Source organism: Pipistrellus hanaki (genome assembly GCF_964339955.1).
Source record: "Pipistrellus hanaki genome assembly, chromosome: X".
Classification (NCBI taxonomy): domain Eukaryota; kingdom Metazoa; phylum Chordata; class Mammalia; order Chiroptera; family Vespertilionidae; genus Pipistrellus; species Pipistrellus hanaki.
In genome coordinates, this window is record NC_140524.1 from 11,495,490 (window position 1) to 11,505,806 (window position 10,317).

Consider the following 10,317-nt stretch of genomic DNA (forward strand, 5'->3'; position numbering starts at 1 on the left):
AGTTCACCTGTATAGCAAGCAGTCTTGGCATTCAATTGGGATAAAGAGAAGGAGTCTATGCACAAAGCCAACTGGGAAACGTGGTTTGTGTTGGAACACTCATATTTCTTCATTTACAAGCCAGGAGGTAGGAAAGTTGGGGGAGGGAGTAAGACCATATAGACAAGCCAAGGTACAACTATGAGACAAACTCCAATGTGGTCTACTTCTCAGAGACAGGTGAGTGTAAAAATATGAGAGTGCCTTTGAACTTGACACTAGGACCTTTCTCTTATAAAGAGGTCAACAATGCTTCTCAACCCTGGAGAGAAAACAAGGAAAGAAGGTTCACAAAAGAAGAAATGGGAATGGCCAAAAAACTTGTGCAAAGTTGCCCAACCTCACTGATGACAAGGGACATGGAAGATACACGGTAACAGGGTAGTGCCTATCCCCATGGGATGTTCAAATGATCAAATCTGGACAGGACCAAAGGCTGCTCGGGCTGTGAGGCACACTGGACTACTACTGAGCTGCTGGGCTGGGCAAAGTGAGTGAAGCCACACATGGGAGATAATGAAGTAGCAATGTCTAATCACGTTGGCAACAGGCTCAGCCATAGTCCCAACAAAACCACTTCTTGGTATATATGCCAAAGCCTTAGTCCTGACAGTGGCTCAGACAGGTATGTGCAGGATGCTGCTGACAACAGTGTCTGTAATGGCTGAAGACTGGGAACAACCTGAATGCCCATCCATAGGGTCATAGAAATAAACAAGGGTTGTGATTTGACAAGGAGCATGAGCAAGCTGGACACTTGGGGAAATTTTGAGCTGTCAAGTTTGAGTGGGAAAAGCAAGTCACAGAGAAGGATTCAAGCAACAAAATAAAAGGGGTGGTGGTGGTGGTGGTGGGGTAGGCAAATACCTGGAGGTGTGACCCCGAGGAAACCTGTCTACCATCTCACAGATGGAGAGGCTATTCACAGGGTCCCAGATCATATAATGGGACAGGTGCAAGATGATGAGACCTTTGGGATTGGAGCTCTGTTTTGAGCTGAGGCAGATACTGTTTGTGAAGTATCTACCCCAGGGTGGCAAAGAAAAGGGGAAGGATTCCAGGTAGGACAGTCAGAGATCTCTGGAGAGGCACAACACTCATACTGCCCTCAGGGGCCCAGAGAGCACTGTCCCAGAGCCCACGAAGCTGGCCAGGGCACAGGGGAGAGGAGACACATTGGGTACATACAAACTCTCCTATATACACCCTCAGGTAGAGATCCCAGTTCTGTTGTTCCACAGAAGCAAGGCTAAAAGGGGGAAGGAATTGCCAAAGGGGAGAACTTTAAATAGCACAAGCCCATTTTTTAAATTTAAGACTTGCAGCAAGCTAAATGGAAGAGGCTATGGCATCTTCCACAGGGCTGGCCCCTGTCACAAGTACAGCAAATCACGTTGACCCACCCTGCACCTTCAGTGGCAGACACCTGCAGCACTCAGCCCCCAAGTGAGGTGTGGACAGCATCTTGCTCAGTGTGCATGAGCACACATATGTGCATGCGACCTCTAGTCCACAGAAGGTGCCCCTCTAGACCACGTGCTTCTTGCTCAGCCTTGGGACAGGAACAGCCCTGGGAGGAGAGGCGAGGGGTGGTGGGGAGAGAAAGCAGGGGAAGAAGCCTCAGAGGCTCCCCACCCCTGGCCTGAAGGCAGCCCTAGCCAGCGCACCATGGGCCCCTCCAACCATTCCAGGGCTGGCATCTCCCAAGTCTGGCGCCCCCAAGGGTCATTTCTGGGGGTGAGGGGTGGGAGCCAGGATGGTATCCCAGACGGGCACACCAAGGCTCTGACCCTAATCCACCCCACTTGTGCCCACATCCCCTCCTGGACTTGGGGAGGAGCCAGTGACTTCACCAGAGGTTCCAGGGCTCCAGCAGCTCTGGAAACAGCCCGGTCACGTGACCCGCGCGAGCCAATGGTCCTGCTGTCTCCCAGGCAACACAGAGGGTCCCAGTTCCTCCTCCACTGTGCCCCTGCTCCTGGTCCGCACTGCAGAGAGCCCTGGCAAGCTGACAGGCTGCTGACGCGCAGGCCCACACGCAGCCCTGAGACAGGGACAGGGAAAGGAAGAGGGAGAGACAGCCAGAGAGCCTGAGAAAGAGAAGCATCCCTCCTGCTGGAACCTGGATCAGAAAGGACCACCCCCAGCACAAGGTAGGAGACTCAGGGAGGGCGAGCTTGACCCCTGGAGACCCAGCCACCCTCCTCCCACGCCAGCAGGACTGCAGCTGCCCGCCAGGGCTGGGAGCAGTGTGGGTGGGAAGAGAATGGCAGTCCAGGCTGGGTTGCAGAGGCGCTGCCAGGGGAAGGAAGGCAGCCCAGGGTGTGGGAGGAGGGGGTCTGCATTAACCTCTCTCTCTCTCTCTCTCTCTCTCTCTCTCTCTCTCTCTCTCTCACCTTCCCTCCCTTCCTTTCCCTCTCTTTCTCCCCCCCCCCCCCCCCCGCCTTCCTATTCACAGGCAGTGCACACCTGGGAAGCTCCATCTGAGTCCTGGGCTCCCCCCTCCCCCAATTCCTTTCCCACCCAGTGCTGCCCTGTTCTGCACCCAGAACCGGTTCCCTTCCCCCAGCCCCCAGTAGCAGCCCCCAAGATGGCGCTGGCAGACCCCGAGGTCATGGATGTGGAGATGCTGCGGGACTGGTGCAGGTGGATGAACGTCAGCTTCCGCAGGAGTCTGCTCATCCTGGGCATCCCAGAGGACTGTAACGACGACCAGTTGCAACAGTGCTTGGACGGCTCCCTGTCGCAAATGGGCAAGTTTGAGGTGCTGGGCAGAGTGTTTCGAGAGGAGGACGATGCCTTTGCAGCCCTGGTGAATCTGGAGGATGAAGTCAATTATGCTTTGGTTCCCAGGGAGATCCCAGGCATCGGGCGTCCCTGGAGCGTGGTCTTTGCGCCCCGATGCACAGGCGAGGACTTTCTGGGTCGCCTATTCAACTTCGTGGAGCAGCAGGGGCAGACTGTAGAGAATGTAGCTGGGGCCCTGGGGCTGGGACTGCAAAAGGTGTGCTGGCTGAGGTCTTTCAGTCGGGCCATCCAGCCCTGGGTGGAGACAGTGCATTATCAGCCCCTGGGGGTGTTCTCTGGGAGGGACCCGCCAGCCCCAGGGGAGTTGTCCTTCGAGCCCTGGCTGGACCAGGCCACTGAAATGCTGCTGGTGTGGGAAGGGGTCTCAGAAAGGGAGAAGAGTAGGAGGCTAACGGAGGGCCTCCGAGGGGCAGCCCTGCAGGTAGCATATGATGTCCTGGCAAGTCACCATGTCAGGACGGTCCAGCAATGCCTGGACGCCCTGTTCCATGTGTTTGGAGAACGCGAGTGCGAGGCCAGCCTGCGGCTCAAGTGTGTGACCGCTGAGCAACAGCCAGGAGAGACTCTCACCGCTTTCGTGTTGCGGCTGGAAGGCCTGCTGCAGAAAGCCCTTCGGGCGAAGGCCCTGGACGAGCTCTCAGTTGACCACTTGCGCGCAAGGCAGTTGCTCAACGGGGCCCAACTTATTCGGAAAATGGAAAAGATCCTGGCTGATAAGGTCTCAAAGGGGAGGTACCCAGGTTTCGAGGACATTGTTGCGATGGCTCAGGAGTCTGAGCGAATGAAGGGCATAGCAGCCAAGAAGACGCTGAGAGAACAGCAGGCACAAGAGGCTGCTGCCAAGGCCACTGCCCAGGTGGATGCCAGAGCCAAAGCTCAGGCCAAGGGTGACAAGGTGGAGGAGAAGCAGCGGGAGCAGGAGAATAGTGATAACCATGCCCGGGCCCCTGCGGGCCTGGGTCAGAAAGGGCTCTCAGAGGCCTCCCAGAGAGAGGGAGAGAGAAAAGAAAATGGACCAGGGATGGAAGGCGGCCGCCTGCCTGACCACATGGGCAGCGCTTCCTTGGCAGGTCCAAGAGATCCTGACTCTGTGCTAGGGCACCTGGTCCAGGCGCTAGACCAGGAGGCCGAGGAGCACTACCAGGAGGGGCTCAAGCCCATCCTGGAGGAGTCGGAAAGTGAGGACGGGCCTGGGGAGCTGAGCCCCTCTATGCCCTCCCCTGGCAAATAGGCTCATGAGGCCAGGGCAACCTCCTCACCCCACATGGGGAGCAGGGCCCAGGGAAGGGCCCACCCAGCCCACTCCAAATCCCTTATTTGCCCAACACCCTACGGGGCCCTGACCACCACCATCAGCCCTCCAAGTCACCAAGATGACCATGTTTGACACCCAATGGGATGGGGAGAGGTGCCCACACAAGGGAGTGCCACGCCTGGCCTCAGCCCCTGCCCAGCCTCTGCCAACTTGGGCAGCTGGCCTGGGAGCACCGCTGAGCAGCCCATCTCAGCCTAGGAGAGGGGCACCTCAAGACATCTGCCACCCACGTGGAACTGGGAGACTTTAGAGCCCATCTCGGGTGCCACTCTTGGGGACCCCCATCCTCCATCCGCTGAGGGGCCCCAACTCATTTCTCTATAGCCCCATAGTGACCCACGTGTCAAGTAATCATCCTCCCACCACCCCACAAACAGACCATGAGTCTGCAGTACCACTTGGTGTGTGTGAACCCAAGTGGGTGTCCTGGCCTTCCCCCCGACCCTGCCCGGGGCAGCCACCTCTCAGCCCCGGCACGTGCTGTGAGCCCCACTGCCAGCCAAGGCTCTGCCAGCTCTCGTCCAGTGTCGTGAGCTCAGCCTCTGCTTTCTCAGTATAGATTTAGGCCAAACGCTGCTTGTGCTTGTGATGTGTGTGTTCTTCTCTGAGCAGCTTTTCCCTCCCCACCGCCAACATCACCCACCTCGGAGACCCCGAGCCCGAGCCCAGAAGAACGGATGAGAAGGGTGGACCAGGGCGCGTCTGGCGCTCACCCGGTGACCTGTGGCAGGAAAAAATGGACCAGGGACAGAAGGCGGCTCCTGGAGGCTCCACGGGGACTGTGCTCTGATATGCCACCCTGTTGTTCCCTGTGACTCAGTTTCCTCAGCATGCTCGAGTGTCCCCTGCTGTGTTTTCCAGTATCTTGTGTCTGTTCAGTGCAGGCCACAGGGTAGGGCCAGGTCCCAACATGTCGTCCAGAGCGAGGGGGGGGGGGCGGAGAGCCCTGCAGTGAGTGGACATCACCTGTGTCCATGGTCCTACAAAGTCCAACCAAAGGGCCCTCAGCGAGGGGGACTATGGAAGGAGGGCCACAGTGTGGGGGACATTTAAGGCTCCTCGTTAGGGACCCCAGGAGCAGGGGTTGTGACCTATGGGCTCTAGTGGCCGTTGAAGTTCCTCTCTGTGTTGTAATTCCCCTTCTTCAATGGATTCAGTAAATGTTTCTCTTCAATAAACATCATTGAATGTTTCAGCTGAGTTTCGTCTCTTTTGTGGGCAATTGAGGGAAGGGTTTGCTGGGGGTGAGGCTGGAGGGGCAATAGTGATCTGGTACTCAGGATCATTATGGGGCTATGTTTCGGACAGGGTCCAAGTAGGTCTGTCAGTTACCCTGAGGCTGGAAGCACTGATAGCAGGAATTTGTAGGAATGTGTAGTGGCTATTTAGGTCCCTAGAAAGCCCAGGAATAAGTGCCTTAGCGATTAGAGAGGGGAGAAACAGCAGGTAGGACTAGAGATCCTATGATCCTTGACAGGGGTGTGGGTGCCCAGCATGTCATTAGGTTAGGGAGGTCACATGTGCAGTCCAGAGACCAGAGGGCCATAGAAGGGCCCTGAAGTGAGGTCAGATGTCCTTGCAAGTAGCTCTGTGCAGGACTCTGGAGTGTAGTGAGGTGACTGCCTACACATCCCTGATCAGCCTACCCCTGTCAGCTGACAAGTAGCCAGTCTTGGTGTTCACAATGAGGGATGTCTGGGGACAGAATTGTGTGATGGGTGAAGAATGGAGAGTGGGCCAGGTGGGGTTTGACAGTGCTTATGCAATGCCAGTGGGGAGGAAAGGCTGGGACAGCCAGCCCAGGCATTCCATGGAGGGGCTACTTCTACCCTACCGAACTTGCCACAGTGTTGCATACCCTGAGAAATCAAAACCAAACTACAGTAATGTCTAGTGAAGGCCGAGTTCAGAAATGTTCAAGTCACACGCAGAGAAGAAGGAACCCTAGAGCAGCAGCAATCTTTGCAACCATAGTAGCAGCCAGCACAGTAAAACCCACAAAGGGGAGCAGCCATGCTATTTAGGGACTAGGAGGCTGTAGACATGGCCATTAGGATGTCCTGAAGAAGTCTCTTATGGGCGCTGGGCACAATACCTTTCCTGGCTCCCCAAACTGCTGCCAGCAGACCCTTCCCTCAATTGCCCACAGAAGAGACGAAACTCAGCTGAAACATTCAATGATGTTTATTGAAGAGAAACATTTACTGAATCCATTGAAGAAGGGGAATTACAACACAGAAAGGAACTTCAACGGCCACTAGAGCCCATAGGTCACACCCCGTGCTCCTGGGGTCCCTAATGAGGAGCCTTAAATGTCCCCCACACTGTGGCCCTCCTTCCATAGTCCCCCTCCCTGAGGGCCCTTTGGTTGGACTTTGTAGGACCATGGACACAGGTGATGTCCACTCACTGCAGGGCTCCCCGCCCCCCCCCCCTCGCTCTGGACGACATGTTGGGACCTGGCCCTACCCTGTGGCCTGCACTGAACAGACACAAGATACTGGAAAACACAGCAGGGGACACTCGAGCATGCTGAGGAAACTGAGTCACAGGGAACAACAGGGTGGCATATCAGAGCACAGTCCCCGTGGAGCCTCCAGGAGCCGCCTTCTGTCCCTGGTCCATTTTTTCCTGCCACAGGTCACCGGGTGAGCGCCAGACGCGCCCTGGTCCACCCTTCTCATCCGTTCTTCTGGGCTCGGGCTCGGGGTCTCCGAGGTGGGTGATGTTGGCGGTGGGGAGGGAAAAGCTGCTCAGAGAAGAACACACACATCACAAGCACAAGCAGCGTTTGGCCTAAATCTATACTGAGAAAGCAGAGGCTGAGCTCACGACACTGGACGAGAGCTGGCAGAGCCTTGGCTGGCAGTGGGGCTCACAGCACGTGCCGGGGCTGAGAGGTGGCTGCCCCGGGCAGGGTCGGGGGGAAGGCCAGGACACCCACTTGGGTTCACACACACCAAGTGGTACTGCAGACTCATGGTCTGTTTGTGGGGTGGTGGGAGGATGATTACTTGACACGTGGGTCACTATGGGGCTATAGAGAAATGAGTTGGGGCCCCTCAGCGGATGGAGGATGGGGGTCCCCAAGAGTGGCACCCGAGATGGGCTCTAAAGTCTCCCAGTTCCACGTGGGTGGCAGATGTCTTGAGGTGCCCCTCTCCTAGGCTGAGATGGGCTGCTCAGCGGTGCTCCCAGGCCAGCTGCCCAAGTTGGCAGAGGCTGGGCAGGGGCTGAGGCCAGGCGTGGCACTCCCTTGTGTGGGCACCTCTCCCCATCCCATTGGGTGTCAAACATGGTCATCTTGGTGACTTGGAGGGCTGATGGTGGTGGTCAGGGCCCCGTAGGGTGTTGGGCAAATAAGGGATTTGGAGTGGGCTGGGTGGGCCCTTCCCTGGGCCCTGCTCCCCATGTGGGGTGAGGAGGTTGCCCTGGCCTCATGAGCCTATTTGCCAGGGGAGGGCATAGAGGGGCTCAGCTCCCCAGGCCCGTCCTCACTTTCCGACTCCTCCAGGATGGGCTTGAGCCCCTCCTGGTAGTGCTCCTCGGCCTCCTGGTCTAGCGCCTGGACCAGGTGCCCTAGCACAGAGTCAGGATCTCTTGGACCTGCCAAGGAAGCGCTGCCCATGTGGTCAGGCAGGCGGCCGCCTTCCATCCCTGGTCCATTTTCTTTTCTCTCTCCCTCTCTCTGGGAGGCCTCTGAGAGCCCTTTCTGACCCAGGCCCGCAGGGGCCCGGGCATGGTTATCACTATTCTCCTGCTCCCGCTGCTTCTCCTCCACCTTGTCACCCTTGGCCTGAGCTTTGGCTCTGGCATCCACCTGGGCAGTGGCCTTGGCAGCAGCCCCTTGTGCCTGCTGGGCTCTCAGGCTCCTGGCTAATTTTGCCTCCCATCTCTCAGTCTCCTGAGCCATCACCACCATCTCCAGGAAAGTTGGGTACTGCCCCATCGAGTGCAGCTGCCTCAGGGCCATTGACAGCTGCTCAAGAGTGTGGGCCCCGGTGAGCACCTGCCTCGCACGCAGTTGATCTACTGAGAGCTTTTCCAGGGCCTTCGCCCGAACGGCTTTCTGCAGCAGGGCTTCCAGCCTAAACACGAAAGCAGAGAGAGTCTCTCCTGGCTGTTGCTCAGCGGTTACACACTTGAGCCGCAGGATGGCCTTGGACTCGCGGTCTCCAAACACGTGGAACAGGGCGTCCAGGCATTGCTGGACTGTCCTGACAGGGTGACCTGCCAGGACATCGTACGCTACCTGCAGGGCCGCCCCACGGAGGCCTTCCGTTAGCCTCCTACTCTTCTCCCTTTCTGGGACCCCTTCCCACACCAGCAGCATTTCAGTGGCCTGGTCCAGCCAGGGCTCGAAGGACAACTCCCCCGGGGCTGGCGGGTCCCTCCCAGAGAACACCCCCAGGGGCTGGTACCGCACTGTCTCCACCCAGGGCTGGATGGCCTGACTGAAAGACCTCAACCAGCACACCTTGTTCAGCCCCAGCCCCAGGGCCTCAGCCAAGCTCGCTACAGTCTGCCCCCGCTGTTCCATGGCATGCAACAGGCGACTCAGAAAGTCCTCGCCTGAGCATCGGGGCACAAAGACCACGCTCCAGGGACGCCCGATGCCTGGGATCTCCCTGGGAACCAAAGCATAATTGACTTCCCGGTCCAGCTCCACGAGGGCCGCATTGGCATCGTCCTCCTCTCGAAACACTCTGCCCAGCACCTCAAACTGGCCCATTTCCAACAGGGAACCCTCCAGGCACTCCTGCAACTGGTCGTCGTCACAGTCCTCTGGGATGCCCAGGATGAGCAGACCCCTGCGGGCGCTGATGCCCATCCACCTGCACCAGTCCCGCAGCATCTCCACATCCATGGCCTCGTTGTTGGCCAGCGCCATTTTGGGGGCTGCTACTGGGGGCTGGGGGAGGGGAACCGGTTCTGGGTGCAGAACAGGGCAGCACTGGGTGGGAAAGGAATTGGGGGAGGGGGGAGCCCAGGACTCAGATGGAGCTTCCCAGGTGTGCACTGCCTGTGAATAGGAAGGCGGGGGGGGGGGGGGGGGTGCGGGGGGGGAGAAAGAGAGGGGAAGGAAGGGAGGGAAGGCGGGAGAGAGAGAGAAAGAGAGAGAGAGAGGTTAATGCAGCCCCCCTCCTCCCACCCTGGGCTGCCTTCCTTCCCCTGGCAGCGCCTCTGCAGCCCAGCCTGGACTGCCATTCTCTTCCCACCCACACTGCTCCCAGCCCTGGCGGACAGCTGCAGTCCTGCTGGCGTGGGAGGAGAGTGGCTGGGTCTCCAGGGGTCAAGCTCGCCCTCCCTGAGTCTCCTACCTTGTGCTGGGGGTGGTCCTTTCTGATCCAGGTCCCAGCAGGAGGGATGCTTCTCTTTCTCAGGCTCTCTGGCTGTCTCTCCCTCTTCCTTTCCCTGTCCCTGTCTCAGGGCTGCGTGTGGGCCTGCGCGTCAGCAGCCTGTCAGCTTGCCAGGGCTCTCTGCAGTGCGGACCAGGAGCAGGGGCACAGTGGAGGAGGAACTGGGACCCTCTGTGTTGCCTGGGAGACAGCAGGACCATTGGCTCGCGCGGGTCACGTGACCGGGCTGTTTCCAGAGCTGCTGGAGCCCTGGAACCTCTGGTGAAGTCACTGGCTCCTCCCCAAGTCCAGGAGGGGATGTGGGCACAAGTGGGGTGGATTAGGGTCAGAGCCTTGGTGTGCCCGTCTGGGATACCATCCTGGCTCCCACCCCCCACCCCCAGAAATGACCCTTGGGGGCGCCAGACTTGGGAGATGCCAGCCCTGGAATGGTTGGAGGGGCCCATGGTGCGCTGGCTAGGGCTGCCTTCAGGCCAGGGGTGGGGAGCCTCTGAGGCTTCTTCCCCTGCTTTCTCTCCCCACCACCCCTCGCCTCTCCTCCCAGGGCTGTTCCTGTCCCAAGGCTGAGCAAGAAGCACGTGGTCTAGAGGGGCACCTTCTGTGGACTAGAGGTCGCATGCACATATGTGTGCTCATGCACACTGAGCAAGATGCTGTCCACACCTCACTTGGGGGCTGAGTGCTGCAGGTGTCTGCCACTGAAGGTGCAGGGTGGGTCAACGTGATTTGCTGCACTTGTGACAGGGGCCTGCCTCAAAATGGGTGACCCAGAGTGTAGATTGGCTGGGTCTTTTC

General features: G+C 58.4%; 2 protein-coding genes across 3 annotated transcripts; one reads left to right on the forward strand and one right to left on the reverse strand.

Moving 5' to 3' along the window:
• The first annotated feature begins 2,004 nt into the window (after positions 1 to 2,004).
• LOC311615697 (paraneoplastic antigen-like protein 6B) lies at positions 2,005 to 5,099 on the forward strand. Of its 2 annotated transcripts, none has more exons than XM_084871101.1 (2): positions 2,005 to 2,192; positions 2,498 to 5,099. In XM_084871101.1, the coding sequence occupies exon 2, from the start codon at positions 2,630 to 2,632 to the stop codon at positions 4,076 to 4,078; it is 1,449 nt and encodes a 482-aa protein (XP_084727227.1). In that variant the 5' UTR covers positions 2,005 to 2,192; positions 2,498 to 2,629; the 3' UTR covers positions 4,079 to 5,099. The 2 variants fall into 2 exon arrangements, with proteins under 2 accessions (XP_084727227.1, XP_084727228.1); XM_084871102.1 differs by having other exon boundaries at positions 2,616 to 5,093.
• A 1,232-nt stretch (positions 5,100 to 6,331) lies between these two features.
• LOC311614951 (paraneoplastic antigen-like protein 6B) lies at positions 6,332 to 9,710 on the reverse strand. The gene is made up of 2 exons (XM_084870055.1): positions 9,484 to 9,710; positions 6,332 to 9,185 (listed from the first exon to the last, which is right to left on the reverse strand). The coding sequence occupies exon 2, from the start codon at positions 9,051 to 9,053 to the stop codon at positions 7,608 to 7,610; it is 1,446 nt and encodes a 481-aa protein (XP_084726181.1). The 5' UTR covers positions 9,054 to 9,185; positions 9,484 to 9,710; the 3' UTR covers positions 6,332 to 7,607.
• Positions 9,711 to 10,317: the final 607 nt, after the last annotated feature.